Source organism: Archocentrus centrarchus, chromosome 4 (genome assembly GCF_007364275.1).
Source record: "Archocentrus centrarchus isolate MPI-CPG fArcCen1 chromosome 4, fArcCen1, whole genome shotgun sequence".
Classification (NCBI taxonomy): domain Eukaryota; kingdom Metazoa; phylum Chordata; class Actinopteri; order Cichliformes; family Cichlidae; genus Archocentrus; species Archocentrus centrarchus.
This window is the reverse complement of record NC_044349.1, coordinates 36,068,909-36,093,651: the sequence shown is the minus strand read 5'-3', so window position 1 is coordinate 36,093,651 and position 24,743 is coordinate 36,068,909. Positions and strand designations below refer to the sequence as shown.

The 24,743-nt window shown below is 41.7% G+C and overlaps 1 protein-coding gene across 3 annotated transcripts in view; it reads left to right on the top strand.

Annotated features, from left to right (window-relative positions):
- The first annotated feature begins 1,119 nt into the window (after positions 1–1,119).
- frem1b (Fras1 related extracellular matrix 1b) overlaps positions 1,120–24,743 on the top strand; it is a 64,372-nt gene continuing 40,748 nt past the window's right edge. For 2 of the 3 annotated variants that reach the window (XM_030728260.1, XM_030728262.1), the window contains exons 1-8: positions 4,123–4,240; positions 6,167–6,513; positions 6,596–6,690; positions 20,116–20,375; positions 20,803–21,002; positions 21,363–21,686; positions 22,827–22,935; positions 23,015–23,146. In XM_030728260.1, coding sequence (XP_030584120.1) covers positions 6,295–6,513; positions 6,596–6,690; positions 20,116–20,375; positions 20,803–21,002; positions 21,363–21,686; positions 22,827–22,935; positions 23,015–23,146 — 1,339 coding nt within the window. In that variant the 5' untranslated portion in view covers positions 4,123–4,240; positions 6,167–6,294. Of the gene's footprint in view, positions 1,209–4,122; positions 4,241–6,166; positions 6,514–6,595; positions 6,691–20,115; positions 20,376–20,802; positions 21,003–21,362; positions 21,687–22,826; positions 22,936–23,014; positions 23,147–24,743 lie in introns of those variants that run through there. The other variant, XM_030728261.1, reaches the window with a different exon arrangement.

Genomic DNA, 24,743 nt, shown 5'->3' with positions numbered 1-24,743 from the left:
ATCTCTGTGATGTCACAGAAGAGATAGAAGTCCCACCCACCTGCTGTTTGTAAGGAGCAGCCAATCAGAGGAAAGTTGTCCTCTTATATTTGAAATCATTTCCATGGATTTGAGATTTCCAGTCAAACTCTAACTTTTTTAGTCAATTCACTGTTAATAGAGGCTTCATTCACAAACTGTGGCCCCTCAGCAGGCTTCCAGAAGCTGGCCAATCAGAGCAACATCTGAGCATAAGGATTACTTTGGACTGTGAATCATGCAAAGCTACTCTGGTGGAGTCCAAGAATAAAAAGGTGAAGCTGGAAACGAGCAGAAGGGGTCGCCTCTAAAGAAGTTCTCACATGTGAGAAGCGCTCTCGGCTGAATGTTACGTCACTTTAAAAATGTTTCTCGGTAAAATCCAAACTGGGAGGTTGTGAGTTTGAGGATTTTTCTTGCTTCCTTTAAGAGTTATTTTTTTAAACTCTCATTTCTGATCTTTGTGCAGCTTTGCTGCCTGTTTGAAATTTCACAATTTCAAACCTCAATTCAGCTTCATGCTTTTTATTGAACAAATATACACAAGCAGAAGTTTTTTTAAGTCCCAGCACCGTCCCCACGTTGTCAGAACAGTTTGGATTTTTGCTAAATTCCACGTAAAATGTGTTTTAAATCTGCACCTCTGATTTATCTTGTGAAATGACCTCCTCACCTTCTCTCAGCCCAGCAACAAAAATCTGATTTATTAATGACAAATCTGCTGCTGTGACTGTAACATCTCCTGCAAACAAGCTGGAAAAATATAACATTAGAAGGAGATGTCAGAAAATACTGAAATGCATAATGGTTACTGTAATTACGAGAGTCTAAACTGTTCAGTAGCACTGAGGAGAATCTGAGCTGCGTTCGGGGCTCTGATGTGGTTCAGATCTGAGAGCAGAAGGTGGAGTTCATCATCCACACAGAGCATAAACGGGGGCAGTAAAACTACAAGTCCTGGAAACTCAGCACATTTCCTGTCTGCTCCCTCTCTGGCTTTAGGACAGCCTCGCTTGTTTTCCTTATCGCAGCCCCCCTCCCCTCTCGGATGCCGGATGTGTCGGGGTGGCGGGTTGTGGGTGGGGGGGGGGTGATAGTGAGTGTGAAGCGTGTTTGTGTGACAGCGTTCCTGCTCTTGTGAGCGTGCGCAGAAGGTGAAGAAGCCGACAGTGGAGCTCCAGCAGCTGCAGGTAGGTGCCAGCTCTCTCGCCTCCGACCGGCCCCGCGAAGATTAGAGGATTACTCTCCGTTATTCTCTCATCCTGCTCTCCTTTTGGCTTCCTTCTTCTTTAAAAACAACAACAACAACAACAACAACAACAACAAAAACTCAGCGACTGTCTCAGCTTTGCAGCTGAGGATGTGATGAGAGGAAACTTTCTGTGTTGTGTTGGTGCAGCAGGGGTTTAATTTACCCAGGCTTAACCTATTCAACAGGAAACGGCATGAACTCCTGTTAACTAAGATGTGATCAGCGTGGCTGTTCTCCAGCTGGCTCAGTGAAGTTTAATATTCAGGCATCCATGAAAAAGAGGATTCAACAAATATAACCACATCAGCACAGAGAAGATCGGGGTTAAACTGTTCTTCCTGCCATATGATGGCAAAAACAGACAAAACTTCATCCCAGAGAACTTCTGAGATGATCCATCCACAGCACGAGGTTATTATTAACCTGCTGCTGCGTGGTTTGGGTTACTCACAGCTTCGTGTCCTAACTTTGTGGCGCCGTGGCTGGCCTCTGTCATCACACTGTAACCATGATTACATCATGTGACCCAAAGGCTGAGCAGAGTTTGTGATCATCACATCATACATATATCATCATCACCATATGAGCCTTTAAGCCCTTAAATGCCTGCTGGGTGGAGAGCAGCTGCAGTGTCTCAGCGTGGCCTCAGCGTGGGTCTGACTGCGGTCAGGTCTGAACGTAATTATCGTGTTTCCTTCAGTGACTCAGTGCTCAGAGTCCTGCTGCTGGCTCGGTCCTCTCTGCGTGGGCTTTAGGCCTGTCTGCGGGCGGCACAGGTGGGACTAACAAAGACGTTCCTCTTAGGAGAGACTGCAGAGCTTTTTTAAAATAAAATTTCCAGTACCTGAACAGGTGGTGACATTCACAGCTGCTGTGACGCTGTGTGCACCCATATCTGCCATGTTTGAGGAAACTTTATTTCCACACTGACAAAATCGTGATTTTCTTTTATCGAGCTTATCACATCACATCGAGCTTAATCACATTAATGGTCTAACAGCTGATCGGTGAGCTGCAACTGAACCGTTATTTTTAGGGAAAAAAAATCCAAATGAATTCACCTGCTAAGGTGACCCTCACGGGATGCTGACTGCAGGTAACGACTCCAGGTGTTTATGTGATCCATCTGAAGCTGGAATTTGAGTTTCCAGTTTCAACTGGAATTCCCCCTTAAGTCGGACTTCCAGCTCAGAAAGTCGGACTTCACAGTCCAGGGTGGCAGCAGTGCGCGTAAACCTGTCAAACCTATAATCACTGCTGCTGTTGTGTGTCTGTGACTCACTGAGATACCCATGAGCAGGAACAGCAAGCGGTGGGGGGCACAAAAAGCCCCGCCCCCGGCAGGCGTTTCTGAACGTTTCCTGTCACTCTGCAAACACGGAATCACACAGGTGCTGCTGTCCATGCCCATCATTTCCAAGGCTTAAAAAGCTGAAGTAAAATAACTTTAATTCTATGGTCATTTTCATGTTTTGTAAAAGCTTTATCTCTGATATCGAGAACATACCCGATCTGTGTGGTGTGCGATAACAGGGGAACGGATAGTCAAAAGTTGTGTCATATATTATCATTATACCATTATTATAATATCCCGATCCAATGCCACATGTCCATGGACAATAGTGACATGCTTCTTACTGCAACACATGAGGACGACGTGTCTTTGTTCATCTGAGATATGGCCAAAAATATGATTAAATTGAGGTTCCCATGTTAAATTCAAATAGCCTGTAAATCCAGATCGGATCCAGACTGCGTTTGGCACTAGTTCTTGCCCCCCCCCCCCCCCCCCCCCAAAAAAAAACAAACAAAAAACAAACAAACAAACAAACAAAGAAACAAAAATACCCCAACCTGTGTTCAGAATATCACATGAGGGTTTAGAGGGAGATTTTTTTTTCGCCATGCGTCTTGCTGCTATACCTCATCTTAAATGGATTATGCCATTTGGATTCATGCGCGTCTGGAATTTTTAACTTTTTTTTTTTAACCTCAACCAATTATGGCAAAAATGTAATGAGGTGATCTGAGGCCTCTGGCCATCTTTTTGTGCAAATTTGGTTTGAATCTGACTGATAGATTTGGTGCAATATTGTTAATAAACAAACAAACAAAACGCATGGATGGCTCTGCCTCACTGCAACAGCAACAGAAATCCTGCTCCTTATTCATTCAAATTTTAAAATGACCCGAAAGTGTTTCTGGTGTCTAAAATGTGAATGTTGGATTTTCTGTAGTATCGCTCCTTTCTGGGACTAGTTTTAATCGCACAGCAACCATTGATCGGATAATTGCATGAAAAAATGCTCCAAAAGGCTCCAACAGCACAAACGCTACAGCAGCTACAGCCGCCTGTGTCACCATCCACCTGCCAGTCAGAGAGGCCACGCCCCCAATAATGCAAACTTTAATTCAGGTGAGTTATAGAAGCATCCTCCGCCGTACAGCTGTTATGAAGGGGACTGAAGCAGTTTCTGTATCAGGCTGTAAACATGTCCATTTCTGCTGTAAAGCGTTAACATAGGAGTCTGACTCCTGGACTGCAGAGGAACTGCAGCTCTTGGTGCAGCTGCTGCTCCCTCTGAGAAACTTCCAGCCTCAAACTAACGAACACGCTGGTCTAGTTGGTGGGAAGTGACACACAGGCTCCCCACTTTGACCCTGAGACCCCCCCGTCCAGCACCTCTGCAGGGTCACCCAGATTAACCCCGTGTTTCCTGCAGCAGGCTGCGGTTGGAAGTGAAATGAAGGGTGAAAGCAGTTTACGGCTGGCACTGTGGAGCAGTGGGGGAAGAAGCTGAGCTGGCCAGCTGCATGCTGGGAATGCTCTCTTTTTTTGTTTTCTGTCTGGAGGATTTAGGGGAGCTTTGGGGTTGGAGAGCGGCAGTTGCAGGGAGTCAGAGCTGAGCAGAGGTTTATGGACAGATGGGAACGCTGGAGAAAGTTTGGAGCTGCTCTGGAGTTTTTGTTGTGAGTATTCTGAGCTGTTTTTGTGCAGGATGAGGTTAGGATTACAGCCGTGTCTGTTAGCGTCTGACTTATGCAAACCTCTGAGTTTGAACTTGTTCTGCGTCTGTGTTGAGCCGCTGACCGACACACGATCGGGACGACCAAAGAAAACCACTGAATAAGAAGGCATCTGTTATTGCGCAACACTTCCTGCAGCAGCTCAGGAGCAGAGGCAGTTTGGAGCTGCAGCTCAAACTGCAGAGTTTTATAGACAGGTGGTTTTCAAAGACTCCAAAGCACACTGAAGGGCAAACCAAAATGTAAATGCACACCTGTATTTATACCTGCCCAAAATAGGCTCGGTGTCAGATGAAGGCACTTTGATAGCTCATTTGCATGACACCTGCAGTTATTTAAGACTGTGCTGGTTTCAAAGTTTACAGCATGAAGTATAAATGAGCAGCTACCAGGCAGTGTTCCTGCCTCTGGATCAGATCCAGCATTCCTTTGAAGAGGTTCCTCTCTGCTGGGTTTCCATGCTCCTCTTTAGGTTCTCTATGCAATGGTAGCATTAGCCAATAGGATGCACTCATGTTCCTTAATTCCCACCTTCACAGCAGACGTGTTTTTGAATTAGTTTTTATGGAAATAACAGTGTACACATTACTAATACAGAAAATTAAACATTTCACTCGGTGCTTTGTGCAGTTGTGTTCTGGAATATGAAATCCTACTTGGACTTGGACCCTACAGACTGTATATAAAAGATGGAGACACCCACTCAGCTGGACTACTGTTTTAGGATGTTGCCATGTTGGGTGTTTATTTCCAGAAGTGACCATATTTGGAAGAGAGGGTGGGGCGCTAAGTTATCAGCTCATGCTAGCTAGCCTGGTTACCAGCCTGCATGCACAGACTGTATGTGAGCATCACTCACACTCATTATTTGGCTGTTACTGATGATACTTGCTCATCAGTAACAGCCCGATAAAATCCTTGAATTGCACCCATTATTCAATAAATTGCACAGCAGCCATGTTATTGGTCAGATAATTGCATTCAAAAAGGCTCCAACAGCACAAACACGGTAGATAATCTACTGAGGAAATAGCAGGAGAGGGTAACTAAACAGACCACAGATGATGCAGAGCTGAGTCTGCTGTAAAGCATAGCATAAATTGATCATCCACTCTGCCCTTATAATCCTTTTAGCTATTTTGTGGGACCATAATAATGTTTTATATGAATGGCTGGGACTGGCTCATAGCTGACTCCATCCTTGCTGAAGAAATGTGGTGAGCTGGCATCAGCTGGATTAGTGTTTCAGCGTTTTTTTCTTAAAGATTTGAATTTGTTTCTATTGATAATTGTGCTCCATGCCAGAATGAAAGGATAACTTGGAATAAAATGAAAGCTGAAGAAATGTTTGAGCTTTTTGTGTCTTTGTTGGTTTTATTTGATATGAAGCACCTTGTGATTCAAATGTTGAAAGGTGCTATAAAATGTTGTGGACAGAATAACTGGCTGGAGGAGACCAAAGCTGAGCTGAAAAGAGGTCAGCAGGCTGAAGGTGTGAACGGCCCAATGATGAGCACTGAAGAGAGTAAACTAGCTGTGAATATAATTTCACTGGTTGGTCTCATAAAAAGCAGCAACAATAATGAATTATTAATTACAGCAATGAATTATTTTTAATTCATTTTAATGATTTTTTGTTTTACTTTAGTTTTCAGATGTTTCTGTTTTTATTTTTTCAGTTTTTGTCTCGTGCTGAATCCTCAGCCGTGTTGAAGTCACATCATTCTTACATCGTTTATTCACTGAGTGTTTTCCATTGTGATTTTATTAAAAGCTTTTTCAGCTCTAGTGACAGGAAAAACCTTCGGTGTGATGTTTGCAGCAGCAGTTTGATGGAAATCAGTTGATTTTCCTGTTTTCCTTCTTTAGAACAAAGACGAGGAGACAAGGACGATGTGGGCAGACTGAGCAGGAACGTCTGATTCCCTCTGAGAGATTTATTCTCTGTCAGTGTTACTTCACCTGAACCAGTGAAACCAGTGACACCAGGCCCCAGGATGGCTGCTGTCCTCGTGTCCCTGCTGCTGCTCTCGGCGGTGGGCGTCTGCGGTCCGACTCTTGTTGTGGGGAACTCTGCTGTGCGGGTCAGCAGAGGGCGCTCAGTTTTCATCACCAGAGCAGAGCTTCATATTGGTGTCAATCCGAGCGCCGACTGTAAGGTGGAGGTGGTGATGAACGAACCTGTGACTCAGAGGGTCGGGAGGCTGACCCCACAGGTGAGGATGGAACAGGCGACACCGTATGGTAGCATCACCAGCTCAGAGAAGTTACAGGTGCTCTGCTCTGTGTGCTCTGCAGGTGTTTGACTGCAGCTTCCTGGAGGATGAGGTGAAGTACGTCCATGATGGCAGCCCTCTGCTGGACGAGGACACGGTGATGCTCAGAGTCTACAGGTCAGTCAGCAGGAGAGACTTCACAGGCCCCAAAAATATCTTCTCACCTGATTTTTAAGCACTACCTCTGGTTAGACCTGTGAGAGGCATTTTGAAGCAGCTGAACTTAGTCATGCAGGGATTTTGCTTTGTAGAACAGTTTGCTATTTTCACTGAGTGATTAGCAGAAGATTGCGAAGCAGCAGGAATGACAGTTAGCACCTTCAAGCCTGAGGCCCTCAGCTGGAAAAGGCTGGAGTGCTCAGAGAGGAGTTTCAGTATCTGAGGGTCTTGTTCAGTGAGTGAGAGACTGACTGACAGATTGATGTGAACACCTTACCAGTTTGTTGTGGTGAAGAGACAATGACCTTCAGCAAATAAATCTGCAGGACCATATTTTATTAAGCTGACTACAGAATCACTAACTCATTTTTAATCTTACTATCCTGAAAAATTAGATTCCTGTAAAATGGAAATCTGCCTGTGTTCTCCCTTCCTTGAAAGGCAGTGATCCCTCAGATGTTAATAACTATAGGACCATATCCAAATTGTGTGTTTTAGCAAAGGTTCCCAAAAAGTGAACAACTTAAAGAATTTTTGGATAAAAATTCAGTTCTCTCACAGTATCAGTCTGGATTTAGAAAACACAGCACAATAACTGCTGCCACAGGTGACTGAGGCATAGGCGACGTATGCGGCTACCACCACCAGGGGGCCCCCAAGCTCACATTTGTAATGAAACTTTATGCTAGTGCACTGGTAACATTTATCTATGCATTGGTAACATTTATCTGTGCATTGGTAACATTTATTTGTGCACTGGTAACATTTAACATTTATCTGTGCACTGGTAACTATGCATTGGTAACATTTATGTGTGCACTGGTAACAATTATCTATACATTTGTAACAATTATCTATGCACTGGTAATATTTGTGTATGCACTGATAACAATTATCTATGCATTGGTAACATTTGCCTATGCACTGGTAACATTTGCCTATGCACTGGTAACATTGATCTGTGCACTGGTAACATTTGTCTGTGCATTGGTAACTATGCATTGGTAACATTTATGTGTGCACTGGTAACAATTATCTATACATTTGTAACAATTATCTATGCACTGGTCATATTTGTGTATGCACTGATAACAATTATCTATGCATTGGTAACATTTGCCTATGCACTGGTAACATTTGTCTATGCACTGGTAACATTTCGTCCCCTCACAATTATAAGGTTCTATCTACGTTCTGACCAGTTTTGAGATATTGAGCTTTAAAGTTTTTGCACTCTGTATAGCAAAAATTACACATGGAATAAATCTTGTTCACACATGATTATGAAACACACCCTATATGTATTCTAAATCAGTAATATCAAAATCCTATTAAATGTGCAAATGTTTTTTTTTTGTTTGTTTTTGTTTTTTTGAACAATTATAATGCAGATAGAACCTTGTAATTCTAAAAACTTATTTTTTGTTTGGAATTATAAGGTTCTATCTGCAAAATGTGATAACTACTACTTTTTTTCAAGGAATGAAAAATATTTAACTTACAGTAAGTTTTAAACCATAAAATTATAGATATAATAGAGTGTCCACAAGTATGGTTAAATCAAATTTAATGAATTCTGTGACATTTTTTAAGTTTCTTCTTTCATGGCAAACTGTTTTTATGGACACATTTCCCTTCCCTTTACTAGAAGAAGACGATGCTTGACAAAGTTTTATCTTTGAATGTTTCAGTGCTACAACATCTCCATCCATCCATTCTCTTCCGCTTATTCTGTTCAGGGTCGGGGGGTGGGGGGGTCTGGAGCCTGGAGCCTATCACTGGAGCCTATCACAGCTGACATAGGGTGAGCAGCACAGTACACCCTGTATAGGTCGCCAGCCTGTCGCAGGGCTAACACAGAGAGACAGACAACCATTCACACCTATGGGCAATTTAGAGTGACCAATTAACCTAACCCCACTAACTGCATGTCTTTGGACTGTGGGAGGAAACCCACACAGACACGGGGAAAACATGCAAACTCCACACAGAGAGACCCGGGCCAAGGTGAAATCGAACCCAGACCTAGATGTCAATCTAGCTGTGAGGCAGTAGTTTTAACCACCATGCCGCCTTGCTGCACAACATCTATTACACAATTTTAAAATTGTATAATTAAAAAAAAAAAAAAAAAAATCAAACTTTTCATTAAACTCATGTTGGCAGACTGAGCCCTCTTTTTTCCCATCCTTTATTTTTCCAAAGTTTTCTTAAGATAACTCATATAATTATATGAAAACCAACAAGTAAAAATAAAATTTATAATAAATAAATAGAACAAAATAAACATTTGACATAAATTTAGGAGGCATATACTTTGACATATAAATAAACTCAAATTTCAATAAATTTTGTACAGAGAGTCAAACAAATTCTGGATAATTTACCCCAATGTTTTTTTTTTCCCATTTAGCCTAGATCTTTTTAAATTTTACAAGCTGCAGTCTACCTGAAAAAGCATTCTTTAAAATTCTGAATAAACATTTAGATTCTGAGTCCATGTCCACTGAGTACAAAAATCCAAATAAAAACTCATCCCTCTTAAAAGGTAGATTTTTTAAACTTGGATCTTTAATTAAAATCATTCTGCTATAAAAATGTCACTGACAATGAACTGTTTTCTTTTACTTGCTCTTCTGGAGTTTGATGACAGAAATAAAAATATAAATATTTTATACGTGAGGTAACATATATTATTACCTTTGACTATTCTCAATATTACCAACTACATTGTTTTTTTATGTTAGCACTGACCACAGACAAACAATACAAAACTAGTGTTAGCTCACTAGCTTCGTAGCTAACAGTGCAAAGAAACAGCTCAGTGCAATCTAAAAAAAAAGAAATCAAAAGTTAAGAATTTTCCTGCCATTAGTATTTCTGTCTGTTGTCAACTCATTTTTGAAATCCTCAAGCTTGAGATGTCATGTAAACAGCCCCAGCTTACCATGAAACATTTTCTCTAGCATCTCCTCGGCTCCTTTGCTTGACATTGGGCACCAACATTATAAAAAAGAAGCACCCTGATTCGCTCTCTTGTGAACATTTCAAGTGCCTATTGGTTCACCGATAGAATTTTATAGTACCAAGTTAAAGCTTGATTTTACAGATAGAACCTTATTATTTTGTGAATAAAATGCCCAAAAATAAATATATTTGAAAAAAATCTCTTACATATTGTTGATAAGTGGTCAGCAAATAAGTATATGACAATAACTCAGTTTCGTCAAAAATGTCAGAACCTTATAATTCTAAGGGGACAATTTATCTGTGCACTGGTAACATTTATCTGTGCATTGGTAACATTTATCTGTGCATTGGTAACTACGCACTGGTAACAGTTATCTATGCATTGGTAACTATGCACTGGTAACAGTTATCTATGCATTGGTAACATTTATCTGTGCTCAAGCCAGTTTGCACATGTCCTACAATTATAAAACATATACATATGTAAATTATACATGCAATCATATAAGTGTACACAACACTATTTTTCCAAGAAACATTTGAAAAATAAGAAAGTAAAAGATGAAAAACAAATACATGAAATAAAAAAAAGGGAGAAAGGGGAGAGAGAGAGAGAGAGAGAGAGAGAGAGAAAGGAGGGGGGGATGGGAATGGTTCTATGAATTGGAGATGTCTAGAGGTGCCATTTCTTCCACGTGGTTCAGAATTGGTTGCAGGTGATGTAAAAGTTGTGTGCACAACCTCTTACAGTATAGCGAATTTTTTCCAGAGTTAAATGATGCATAAGGTGGCTGGGGTGGCTGTAGCTCAGTAGGTAGAGCAGGTCACCTACTGATCAGAAGGTCAGCGGTTCGATTCCTGGCTACTCCAGGCTACATGCCAATGTATCCTTGGGCAAGATACTTAACCCCAAGTTGCTCTCCGACCGTCCCGTCGGAGTATGAATGTGTGTGAATGATAGTTAACTAAAAAGCACTTAGCTTAGCAAACATGGAAGTGCTTGTATGAATGGGAGTGCATGGGTGAATGTAAACATGTTGTAATAGCGCTTTGAGTGCTCATACTGAGTAGAAAAGCGCTATATAAGAGCTAGTCCATTTACCATTTACCATAAGATCTCTAACCCATGAAGCAAAAGTTGGAGGAAATTTATCTTTCCATTTGAGTAGTATGAGTCTCCTTGCTAATAAGGTGGAAAATGCTATCATATTTTTTCTGCGCAAGCTAAGATTAAGTTCTAATGGTGCCAATCCAAATATTCCAATAACAGCAAGAGGTTCTATAGTTATTCCTAATGCATCTGAAAAGAAATTGAAGATTGATAGCCAGAAGTTTCTTAGTCTTGGACAAAGCCAAAACATATGAGCAGAGGTGGAAAGTAACGAAGTACAAATACTGTACTTAAGTAGATTTTTTAGGTATCTGTACTTTACTTGAGTATTTATTTTTCTGAGTACTTTTTACTTTTACTCCCTACATTTTTACACAAGTATCTGTACTTTCTACTTCTTACATTTTCAAAACAGACTCGTTACTTTTTAACACATCAGAAAGAAGTTTGCGTTTCCGGTCAGTGTGCCGTCAAACGATCTGAGCCTAAACGGAGGAATAATAACATGTAAGAGACAATCGTACTGGCGTATCCTCCATCCCCGGGGCTTATCGGGTACAAAGGGATTAAATACGCAAACCCATATAAGTAATGTATCATTTATAGCGATATAATCAGGGGTTACAGCGGGCCGGACTGAGTCCATAAGTTGTGCTCGCGGGACATAAACAGCTTAGCTAGCGCTACTTAAGAGAAGCGAGCATAAAGGGAGTAACGTGTGGCAGGTAAATGCAGCGTTTCTAAATGCTCAACAAATATCAGACAAACTGAACACACTTTGTGTGTTTGCTAGCAAACACACAAAGTGTGTGCAGTTTGTCACACAGTGTGTCTGCTAGCTAAAAGAAGAGCTGCTGTATTTCAGGGAGAGCAAAGAGAGAGAAGTTCACTCAGAGATGGAGAAAGAGGACAGGAGAGGAAGAAGAGAGGTTAGATTTAAAGGTAAGGACTGCAAAACAAACTGAGGTATGCTGACTTTGTGTTATTCAAAGATTGTATGAAAATACTGCAGTTTAGTGTATAATAAACAGGTCAGCTTGTTTACAGTAAAGCTCTGTGTTGGACTGGAGCACAGTGTTTGTGTTCATGGTCAGAGTTACAGGTTACATCAGTGCAGCAGAGATGAGTTTGAATCAAAGCTGCTGATGCTGAGATTCATTCACTGAATCCAACATTTCTACAGCCTGTATGCTGTCAGTGTAAGGGATGGAGATCAGCTCAGAGAGCTGTGAAATACTGGGTTACATCTTTGTGAGTTCACTTCATCCACACAGAGCAGTAAACCTCAGAGCAGCAGCAGCAGGTCAGCTGATCACAGCCTGCACACCAACATCATTTACTGCAGCTACAATAGAAAGCTGTGATTCTTCTCCCCATGCAGAGCCACTACAGCTGATCTTAGGGTTCCTCCACCTTCTGAATCCCACTGTAACCCCTGAGTATCCTCATGTTGGTGTTTAGGTGGAGGCACAGTCACCCTCTACTATGGAGGACACAGAGAACAGAGCTGTGTTTAAATTCCCTTTCACAGTTTGTGTCCTACAAAGCAGATTCAAGCTGAGCGCATTCATTAGAATTAAAATTTAGATTGGAATAACATTTGTATTCTCATGTATTATTTTATATTATTACAATAATATATAATGAGGTTCAGTTAACTTTACAGAAAAATAGCGGGTAGAAACGTCCTCCAAAGAACTACTTTTACTTTCTTACTTTGAGTACATTTCAGAGCCTGTACTTTTTTACTTTTTCTTAAGTAAAGAAGTTGAACCAGTACTTCGACTTTTACCAAAGTATTTTTTAACACAAGTACTTCTACTTCTACTTAAGTACAGAATGTCAGTACTTTTGCCACCTCTGCATATGAGATAGAGTCGCTGGTGATGATCCACAGCGATCACAGTTGGGGTCTATATTTGGTGCAAATTTAGCCAATCTTGCTTTGGACCAGTGTAACCTATGGGTAATCTTAAATTGTATAACTTTGTGTTTTAAACAAATTGAAGAAGACTGTATTTTTTCTATTGCAGAATCCCATATGTTCTCAGGAAGTTTTATATTTAAGTCCTTTTCCCATTGTTTTTTTAACTGCAGCAGGGGTTTATCATTATAGGAAATAAGCAAAGTATAGAGTTTGCCAGTTGATCCTTTAAGAAGGGGGTTGAGCTCTAAAACAGTGTCCAGGAGAGAGCTAGGTGGGAAGTGAGCTGGAAGAGACGAAACAAAACTACGAAGTTGCAGATACTTTAAAAAGTGTGAATTGGGGATTTTATATTTTGATCTCAGCTGTTCAAAAGATGCAAAATTTTCATTGATATACAGATGTTGTAAAAAGATTAATCCAGTCTTGGCCCAGGAGTTAAAAGAGGCATCTACGAGGGAGGGCTTAAACAAGGTTTTTTTGCTATGGGGCAGTCAATGATAGGTTGTTTAATGAAAAGGTTCTTCTGTATTGTGACCATACTTTGAGGGCATGTTTAATCACTGGGTTTGTTATTTGTTTGGTTAAAGGTTCAGGTGGTGGAAATACAGAGCTAAGTAGGGCATGCAATGAAACAGGCTCACACGATGACATTTCTAATTGCAACCATTTTGGAATATTATCGTTTGGCTTCATTACCCAGTATAACATAGTCCGTATGTTGGCTGCCCAGTAATAGTATTGGAAGTTTGGTAGTGATAGACCTCCATGTTTACGATGTTTCTGTAAAATATTCTTACTGACTCGATTCTTTTTGTTCCAAATGAATGAGGCTATTAATTTGTCTATATTTTTGAAAAATTATTTCGTCAAAAAAATAGGTATACACTGGAATTAATATAAAAATTTAGGTAATATATTCCTTTTAATTGTATTAATCCTACCTCCTAAAGACAAGGGCAACACACTCCAGCGCTCAAAGTCTTGTTTCACAGACCCTATTAATGGGGGGAAATTAGCTTGATAGAGGTGCTTAATGTCATGTGTGATCAGCACTCCCAGTTATTTAAATTTATCCTTCATGACTTTAAAGGGGAATAGATAAAATGTGATCTGATTAGCTGCTGGATTGATAGGCATGAGTTCATTTTTTTGCATATTAATTTTATAACCTGATATTTTACCAAATTTATTGAATAACCTTAGTACTTGTGGCAGACTGCTTAATGGTTCGGACAGATATAAAAGCATATCGTCCGCATAAAGAGATACTTTATGCTCTACGTTCTTTTTTAAGACACCTTTAACTAAAGTATCTGTGCGCAGAGCAATTGCCAGTGGCTCAGTTGCCAGGGCAAACAAGAGGGGGGATAGAGGGCAGCCCTGCCTTGTCCCTCGACCAAGTAGGAAAAAGGCTGATAGGTTGTTATTTGTATGGATTGCTGCTAGGGGAGAAGAGTAAAGAATTTGAATTTGTGATATAAACTTCGCACCAAATCCAAATCTTTTCAGGGTAAGGAAAAGATAATCCCACTCCACCCGATCAAATGCTTTCTCAGCATCTAATGATAAAATAATTTCGGGAGTGTCGAGTGAGGTGGGATCATAAAGGATGTTCATTAATGTATGTATATTAAAAAAGGAGTGCCAATTTTTAATAAAACCCATCTGATCATCCAAAACTATAGAAGGCAGGACCACTTCCAAGTGACAAGCTAACATTTTTGCAAGCAATTTATTGTCAACATTTAATAAAGAGATGGGACGGTATGAGCTGCACTCTAAGGGATTTTTATCCTTTTTAGGGATCAGTGAGATGACTGCTTGTCTCATGGTTTCAGGTAGTGATCTAGACACCAAAAATTCCTCGTACACTGAAAGTAAGATAGTTCAGAGCAGGGCAAGTTCAGAGGCAAAAGTTTTAAAAAATTCACTTGGAAACCCATCTGGACCAGGTGACTTCCCATTTTGCATGGATCTGTTTTTGTTAATAAATTCCTCTTTGGAGAATGGTTTTTCTAACTCTGCAGCGATATCCTGATCTACAGTGGGAATGTGAGGATTATTTAAAAAAGAGCTAATTAGATATTCATTGTGACTGGATTCAGAGGTATATAACTTGGAGTAATATGCTTGAAAACACTGATTGATCTCCAAGGGGTCAGTTACCTTTATTCCCTTCTCATTTATTATTCCTGATATAGACTGGTCTGCAATCCTTTGGCGCAACTGGTGAGCCAGGATTTTCCCCGTCTTCTCGCCATACTCATATATCTTATGTCTTGATTTATTGAGAAGGTTTTCAACATGTTTAGTGGCCAGGAGATTAAATTCGGTTTGAAGGAGTAGACGTTGCTTAAGTAGATCAAGTGATGATGCATGAGCTAGCATTTTATCGAGCTGTAAAATATCTTGGATTAATTTTTGAGGCATTCATTTTGGGTTTTGTTAATCTGCGCATTATATGATATAATCTGACCCCTTAGGTATGCTTTCATAGCCTCCCAGACTATGGAGGAGGACATCCCTGCAGTTTGATTACGTGCTAAGTACTCAGTTATTTCAGATGATAAGAACTTTACAAATTTTATATCTGAGAGTAGCAGTGTATTGAAACGCCAAGGGCGGTAGCTGGCTTGTGTAGTTGGTAAACACAAAGTGGTCACTAATGGGGCATGATCGGAGATGACTATGGCCCCGTAATCACACTCTGTAACCAATGGCAGCATCTCACTGTCTAGGAAAAAGTAATCTATACGTGAGGATGTTTTGTGATCTGGGGAGTAGAAAGAATAGCTTCTGCTGCTAGGGTTTCCAAAACGCCAGGTATCGGTCATCCCATAAGCTTCGAGAAGCATTTGAAATGTCTTTGCTGCTTTTGATTGGGTCATTTCTTGGCATAAACTGCGGTCCATGGTTGATGAGAGTACACAATTCATATCTCCTGCTAATATAAGATGGTGTGTATCTACGTTGGGTATATGAGTAAAGAGGTTCTTGAAAAATGTACTGTCATCCCAATTCAATGCATATGCATTTGCCAGAACGACAGGGATGTTGTTCAACCTACCTACTACTATGATGTATCGACCAGCTAGATCTGCCTCTACCCTCGTCATTATGAATGGAATGTGTTTCTTGGTGAGAATTGCAACTCTCCTAGATTTAGAATGAAAGTCTGAGTGATAACACTGCCCCAGCCATCTCCCTCGAAGTTTAGCATGTCCAAATGTATTTAAGTGGGTCTCTTGGAGAAAAGCAATGTCTGCATGGAGTTGGTTCAGATGCGAGAGTACCTTTTTACGCTTCACCACATGGTTCAGGGATTCAGGGGTTCAGGGATTTGACATTCCAGCTCACAAATGTGATCTGGCAACCACCTAACTTGCTATTTGTACTCAGATGTTGCCTTGCCATAGTCCATCCATATTAAAGAGCATAGAGATAAAGCACCCCCCCTAGTGCGTTCAGCACGGGTCAGAAAAGGAACCTTCCCAGGTACATAAAACAGAACAGTAAAAAAAAACAGAAAAAATAAGCACTAGATTACAGCTTGGTGTAATAGTTCCCCAGTCACCAACCAAAACACGGTGACAAGTAAACCCTTTGCAAAAACATCCACACAGTATGTGCTTATAGGAGGACATACCAAACTCAGAGACTGCTCTATTCTTAGGATTCAACTAATTATCTTAATTTTAACCTTTTTAAATCAAAAAATTATTTTAAAATTGTAATCATGAAAATATATTCAAAAACATAACAAGAAATGAAAAACAGTGCACCCATTGTACAACATATTAGGAGTCCTAGCTTCCCCATAATGTTACTACCAAGCGGATACATATATTTGGTAGTTTATAGCTTTATCTAAAGAGAATGTAGAACTTCCGCCATTAAATGATAAATGCTTTAACCCCTGCGAATAGAGATACCTTCTGCTATACCAACGTTAGCAGTGACTGTGTTAATATAACAGAGGAAAAAAAAGAAGAGACAAAAAAAAAAGACGAGCAGGGGTCAGGACCCACATATTGTTTACAGGAGCCTTTAAGTCCACTTCCGGACGAGGTGGGGTCGTCGTCTTAAGTGATGTTTGCCTTCACATATGCCATAGCCTCAGCCGCGTCCTGAAACTGTCTCTCAGTTATGTTGTAAGTGATACAAAGATGGGCAGGGTGGAGAATCCCATAACGGACTCTGTCATGTCCTCTCAGCAGCTTTCTGACGTCGTTAAATACCGATCTTGCACGTGCAACACTCGGTGGGTAGTCCAGGAAGATGAGGATAGTGGAGCCTCTGAACTGCAGCGAGCCTGCCTCTCTGGCTCGGCGGAGTACTTCTACACAGTTCTGATAGTACTGTAACTTTGCAATAATGGCCCGGGGTTTACCATCCGCTCTCTTGGGTTGTAAGGTCCGGTGGGATTGGTCGATCAGGACATCCTTGTCCATTCAAAGTGTCTCTTTGATTAACTTTGAGACGAATGCTGGCCAGCTTGATCCAGGTTCTTCTGCTACGTTCAAAATACGAATGTTTGACCTCCTCATACCTCCATGTTTTTTTCCAGCTTTTGTACGGTGCTTTGAAGAGTTGTTATATCATCCGAACATGCCGAGAGGCCCCGTTTCATATCCGACACGATGCTTTGATTTTGTCCAAGTCAGAATGTAGCACTGTGGTGTTGTTGGCCATTTCCATCTTGACGCCTTGTAGCTCCGATTTGATCTCACCAAATTCCTCGGCCAATGTGTTTTTACCTCTGTCCGTAGAAGACCGATTATTTCCATTTTGAGTGAAGACAGTAACTCTGCTTTCATGTCCATTATGGTGGCTTCCTCACACTGGTCGGACATGTTGCTAGTGCTAGGTAGCGCAACCTCCATCTTTCTAGCAGAATTCTTACCGGTATTGTATTTTCGGAAGTTGCTTGCCATTTAAGATGAGCGATATCAGTAATCTTTAGGTTAGCTATTTTGCATGTCATTGATGATGCAGAAAAGAAAAGGGTAAATCAGATTGTCAACAGAGCTCTCTTTACACACGACTTACTCCATTGCCTGCTCATTAGCGCCCCCCTTGTTCAGTCCCTTTTATCCAAACGTAAGTTGGGGTTAGACAAATCCAAGTTCATGTTATTCTCAAATGGCAAAGAGTTGCTGTCTAAGCTTCCTAAGAATGAAACCATTCAAGGGGCTGAAATTGAAATGGTCACATCTTATAAGTATCTAGGGATCATTATAGATGAGAATTTATCATTTAAACCTCACATTGGAAAGCTAGTGTCCAGGCTGAAACTTAAACTTTCTTTTTTAGGATTAAATCTTGTTTCTCATAAAGTGAGGAAACACTTGATTTCCACAACTTTTTTTTAACCTTTATTGGATTATGGTGATTTGCTTTTTATGAATGTACCTGGCCAGTACCTAAAGAAACTGGATACTGTTTATCATTGTGCTTTACATTTCATCATTGGCTATGGAAATCATGTTCATCAATGTTCTCTGTATGCTGCAGCTAAATGGCCGTCTCTGTATATCTGCAGACTTTCTCATTGGTTAGTTTTAATCTATAAATGTCTACTTGGGCTGGTTACTTCTTATCTGTGTGTACAAAGGAAAAATAAGATAAAAATTGTTAAACTAATCCCTGTGAGCCCAAAGAGAATCCTTCAGACTGCCATGAACACTCGCCTCACAACATTTTTTTACCTGCTGTCACCATGAGGTGACATCACAGCCGGTGCCGGTGCTGGTGCCAGTATTTGAACCGCTCAGCAGTTTTTCAACCGCAAGCGCACTCGGTGCTCAGCCAAAAAGCAGGTTCAACTCGGGCCCCCCAAGCTAGCTGGTCTTAAACCAAGAACGCGTAACGAAAGTGGCAGAAGGGTGTGACTCTGCCATCTCAACATAAGGTTTTCTACTATATTACATGTGTATTACATGAGAAAAGCGATGCAATTTTCAAGGCTTTTCAAGGAATTAGGTTGGGCTCTAAGGCTGAACTTGCTGCTTTGTATCAGTTCATATCACAGATAAAAGGACACAAAGTGCGTACTTGTCGTCTTGCTCTAATCGCTGTCTGTGTTTCCCTCTGTGCTGCACACAGATGCTGCAGTAGTTTGTTTTGGACCATAAAATGTCCAAACCAACACGCACAAACATGTTCTCCCACGTTTTTGCATTTCGGCTTCCGTGTCCAGATGCGGACCCGCCCACACTCATACGTAAAGGATCAGTTCACAAAGCGCGGTGGAAACGCGGGCCTGTTCTTAAGCGTTTCGCCGGTTCATTGAAACTGACAACAGCACTGGCATGAGCACGGCACCTCGGCGGTGGAAACGTAGTATTTAATTCAACTCAAGTCAGTTTTATTTATATAGCACCAAATCACAACAAACAGTCGCCTCAAGGCGCTTTGTATTGTGGGTAAAAACCCTACAATAATACAGAGAAAAGCCAGCAGTCAAAACGACCCCCTATGAGCAGCACTTGGTGACAGTGGGAAGGAAAAACTCCCTTTTAACAGGAAGAAACCTCCAGCAGAACCAGGCTCAGGGAGGGGGGGGTCATCTGCTGAGAGGAGAGAGACAGAGATCCATCCATTCGCTTCCGCACATCCTGTTAAGGGTCGCGGGGGTGGCCTGGAGCCTATCCCAGCTGTCATTAATAACAATTAATGATTAAATGCAGAGTGGAGTATAAACAAAGTAAATAAGGTGAATGAAAAGAAACAGTGCATTATGGGAACCCCCAGGCAGCCTAGGCCTATAGCAGCATAACTAAGGGGTCGTTCAGGGTCACCTGATCCAGCCCTAACTATAAGCTTGATTAAAAAGGAAATTTTTAAGCCTAATCTTAAAAATAGAGAGGGTGTCTGTCTCCTGAATCCAAGCTTGGAGCTGGTTCCACAGAAGAGGGGCCTGAAAGCTGAAGGCTCTGCCTCCCATTCTACTCTTAAGTAGTATAAGTGCTGCCCCTCAGCAAGTGTCCTGAAGTTGGCCAATCAGAAGATCGTAGACTTTTAAAGAGGGGTTCTTAGAGGGAAAGGAGCTAAAATATCTTGTTTCAGAAGATGAACTGAGAGGCTGCAGAAAGGCCCGCTATTAGATAAAGCAGATTCTGAACTTTGATGTTTTTGCAGGTTTTATTTTCACAGAAATTTATTTATTTATTTTTTTTTACAGAATGATAAGAAATAGTGAAGATTTCTGCAGTTTTGAGTTATGGCACAGAATGTATTAAAAGTTTTAGCTTCTTTTTAATGTTGGAGTTCAGCTGTGATTGAAATATTAATTCCAGCATGTTTGTACATTGTGATGACTTTGTGAGGGTGGGACGGAGCTCTGTTTAACATGATGTGTGGGATCTGTGTGAAGGTTCACGTCTTCAGACACGCAGGTGGAGACGGTGGTCCTGAAGGTCCATGTGGTGGACTCGAGGTCCGGCGTGGTGGAGCTGGGCAGCGCTCCGCTGGTTGTTCCTGTGTTCTACGGTTTATCCAACGCCATCAACAGCTCCGTGCTGAACATCAGGACCGCAGCCGACCTGGTCTGCACCGTCAGGCTGATGACCACCGACACCAATGTCCCCACTGTGGGTCGGCTGGTGAGGGAGGAAGACTCCACGCAGAGGAAGGGTACGTCTTTCTCCTGTTCAGACTTTCTTTAAAAATAAAACACATTTTGGGGTTGAATTGAAAAAAAAAAGTAGATATGAAATGTAACAGTGAGGTCGGAGGTCAAATGTGACATATTTTAAATCTTTCTACGGTTCTTTCTATATGCTGTTAATACACACCACACTTGTCTGAATCATAGTTTCTAAGTTTAATGGATTGTTAGCGTGACCTCTGACCTCTGCATCCCTACAAAGTTTTATCAGAATTCATACAAAACTTTTCCAGCTATTGTGTTTACAGACACACAAACGTTACCAAAAACATGACCTTCTTTCTGGAAGTAAATATAAACTGAAACACAGGATGCTCGTTGCTGATTTGTTTGTGTGTTTGGTGTTTTCTGCACACTGATTGGTCTAGAAACCTCTGCTCTCCCCTCTGATAGGCCGTCAGGCGGCGGCACTCTGTCCGGGAAACAGACCGTGTCTGCACGACACCACCGAGGTCCGCTTCCTCAAAACCAGCTGCCACGACTTCCTGAGCTCTGGCCTCAAATACCAGCACCTCAGCCCGCCGTCCCCGGAGATCGACTACGTCCCCATCAGGGTGGAGCTGAGGGAGCAGGCGAGCAGGGCCCTGCTGGAGGTACAGCAGAGATATGCAGAAATGGGGCTCAAACATGCTTTAAAGGAAGAAAGTTGGTGAAGTGCAGACTGTGCTATTTCCAAGCGAGATTTTTGGCAGTCAGAAGGTGACATCCCACCTTCTCAGCTCATCAGTGAGGACGGATGTAGAGCCGGAGGTTCTGCAGGGTTTCAAAGCCTCCAATCCTTTAAAGTATTTTTGTCTCCTTGTTAGCACGTGAATGGCAGCGTCTTTATTCCGCCTCACGCTCCTAACACCTCTCGCATGTGTGACAGCAGTTGTGTCAGCATGTGCTGATTTCTGCGTGTTGTGGTAAAGTCTGCATATGAGACGCTTTTACCTCTTCTCGTTCTTCCCCAGTCAGAGGCCATGTGGCTGCCGGTTCTGATCCACGGGGCGATGCAGAACCAGCCCCCCCAGCCTGCCTTCATGGCCTCCTTCATCCTGGAGGTGGACCAGTTCGTCCTCACCCCGCTTACCACTGCCACGCTGGATGCCAAGGACCACGAGACTTTACAGGAGAAGCTGGTCTTCAATGTGACCGTCCCACCTGCCGAGGGCTACATCACACACCTGGATGACCACACCAAGCCCATCTGGTCCTTCACCTGGCTGGACCTCCACGAGATGAAGGTGGCCTACCAGCCACCCAACAGCAGTCGGGTACAGCGCAGGAACTACGAGGTACTTACAGGGTTTTTCTAGTTTTTTTGTCTTTTTTTTTTTAACCCCTCAGCCTAATAAAGGCTGATGGGCGCAGCAGGTTTGAAACCACCTTCGTGAACTCGAGAACAACATCCTAGGATGTTCAAATCAATACCATCGATGCATCTGCTAAAAATCTGAGACGATTCAGTTCTTACCATGATAATGCCAGTCGCAGACAGTGACAGCATTCTCAGCGGTTTATATTTAGCATTTCTTAGTCCTGCTTCTTACTTAGACATTTGCTTTTGAATTGATGTGGTGAATAAAGTCAGATGCACCCCATGAAGATCTACTGAGACCTGCAATTATGTGTTGTAGAGCTTGTACTTCCACCGGATTCGTGCCACCTAAAGATGCTGCTGCCAAGAGGCTGAGGGGATACTGATGGCTGACAGTATTTTTGTTGAAATGTGAGAAGTGGATAACCTCAGAAGGTCCAAAAGTCACCAACACTGGGAATTTCAGAGAAAACGGCCTTTTTTCAGCCTTTGAACTTGAAGCAAAGTGTTGGCAGATATCTGAGCCTCATGAATCTTTCAGCCATTTACTCCTGTGACTGGACTGAAACCATCAGCTGAAACTTGGGCTTTAAACTGAACTGTTTAACTGCTAAATAAACAGTTAGCTAACCTGGGCTGAAGTCTTTAAGCTACTTAATGGAATCACCAATTAACCTAACCCCACTAATTGCATGTCTTTGGGCTGTGGGAGGAAACCCACGCAAACAGAAGGAGAACACGCAAACTCCACACAGAAAGGCCCGGGCCAAGGTGGATTCAAACCCAGACCTTCTAGCTGTGAGGCAGCAGTGCTAACCACCATGCCTCTGTGCTCCCCACTTCAGGTTTATTTATATAGCAACAATCCACAGTCGCCCGGGGTGAGGGGAAAGGAAGAGGAAAGAAAACAAGAGCACAGGGAAGCATGGAAGATGTAATGACGTGCTGTAAAACACACGGGTGCTCATCACAGGAGGTCCTGCAGCAGTCTGAGCCTGTAGCTCAGATCAACAGGCCAAAATTCTCAGTAGCTCCTTGTTTTAGTTTATTTGTAGGGTGAAAAATGTCACTTCCTGTTACGTGCCTCGTGTCATCTTGTCCCTTTTGGTACTGTAAGGTGGAGTTTCAGGCAATAGACGGCTCCTATCTGACCAGCCCGCCCATCATAGTCCACATCTCCATCAGGACATCAGAAACGAACGCGCCCAGGGTCTCCTGGAACATGGGTACGTCTGCATCTGTCTCAGTGACGTTAAAATGTCTCACAATGTTTTACCTACTGAGGTCACATCTGTGGCGTCTCAGGTCTGGACCTTCTGGAGGGTCAGTCCCGACCGATCACCTGGGAGCAGCTGCAGATTGTCGACAACGACAACATAGATGCCGTTTACCTGGTGGCCGTGGACGGACCTCTGCACGGACGTCTCAGTGTCAGAGGTGAGGGGTCAAAGGTCAACTTTTTTCTTCTACTGCTGCTTTTTATTTTGTTTCATTCACAAAAAGTGAACACAGCAGTCTGCGGCTCAGTTTTTCCCTTCAAGTTGAATCAAAAGTTTTATTCGCCGTAAAATCTTTGATGTGCATGAAAAATTGAATCTGTGGGCGACCTTTTTAATACCTGAAGCTTCTGGTTTCTGTTTGACCAATCAGATCTGAGCAGGTAAACGTCTGCTTGCAGAGCAGAACTAAACCTGATGGGGTCCCTAATTAATTAAAAGATTAACATCTTTTAAAATCCTTGCTTCATGGAAAAATATTTCTAACAACATCCAAAATTTTTTATCCTTATTTTGTATTTATTTCAACAGAAGCTTTTTTTTCAGATTTTTACTTTTAATAATTGTACTTTTTATCATCCATGGCGGTGGTCGGGCGGGCGGGCGTCCCGTAGCATCCATTGAAGTCTCTGGTTAGTAACTCGAGAACCGTTCTTCCCATACTTACCAAACTTCATTGGTAGATGTCTTATGACCAAAGCAATGTTGGAATTGTATATGGGGTCACTAGAGTTGAGGTCAAAGGTCACTTTTACTAAAAATAGAAAAACTATCCATTCAATAACTGGGTGACAGCAAAAAATGTAAATATTTAAAAGGGGTTTAGTTTTTTCTTTTTTCTTGCTGTGTGAAAAATATAAAATTTTGTGACAGTCACATGCAGAGGGCCACGTTCCCAAAATTCTTTATTTTCTGTGTAATTTTGTCAGAGCCTTGGCGTTGGCCATAATTTGAGAACTGTGTGACCTTGGATGTTCAAATTCACGCCACAGATGCATCTGTTAAAAATTTGGAATGGGTTTGAGTCTCGGTGACCTTGACCTAAAGGTCAAGGTCAGAGGTCGAGTTTTCTGAAAATCTTCTGAATGCGATGACTCAAGAATGATGTCATCTTCATTCACCTTTCAGGAGTTCACATGTTAATTAAATGGTGCCTTCATGATGATTGGGAGCAACATTTCTGTATTTCAGAGGTGCTTTTTATTGTTTAACTTTTTTCTAACTTACATATACAGACCTTATGGAGAGACTGATAATTTTAATTTGTCATTTTCTCAGTCTTTTATACATTGCTAATATCAAGAAAGTAAATCATAGATAAGTGTAGAATCATTTGCAAATTTCATTTCTATACATTTGGATTTTTACAGCTATGCAGTTACAGTGTGTACACAGCCTTCAGTACGAAGGAGCATTAGGTCCACACTGAGAAAAAAAATTAAATTAAATTGTGCATTTTGAGAATAAAAAGTCGTCATTTCAAGTCAAACAACGGCCACGGCTGCTATACCCTCTACAAAATGCCTGGAGCAGATGAAACCACTTGATCAGCTGTCTTATTGTGTCTTGTGATTCTACATGTCTCCTCTGTACTGCACGAAGGCGCAACCATCCATATCCTCACATCTGACCTTTGCCAGTTTGTGTGTTTTAGTTTATTTTTTTTTCCTTTTGAGCCTCAGCGTCCTTCATGTCCTTATACTCATCAATACATTGTGTTTATGTACTAAAAGAGAAATAATTTCCTTGTTACTTAA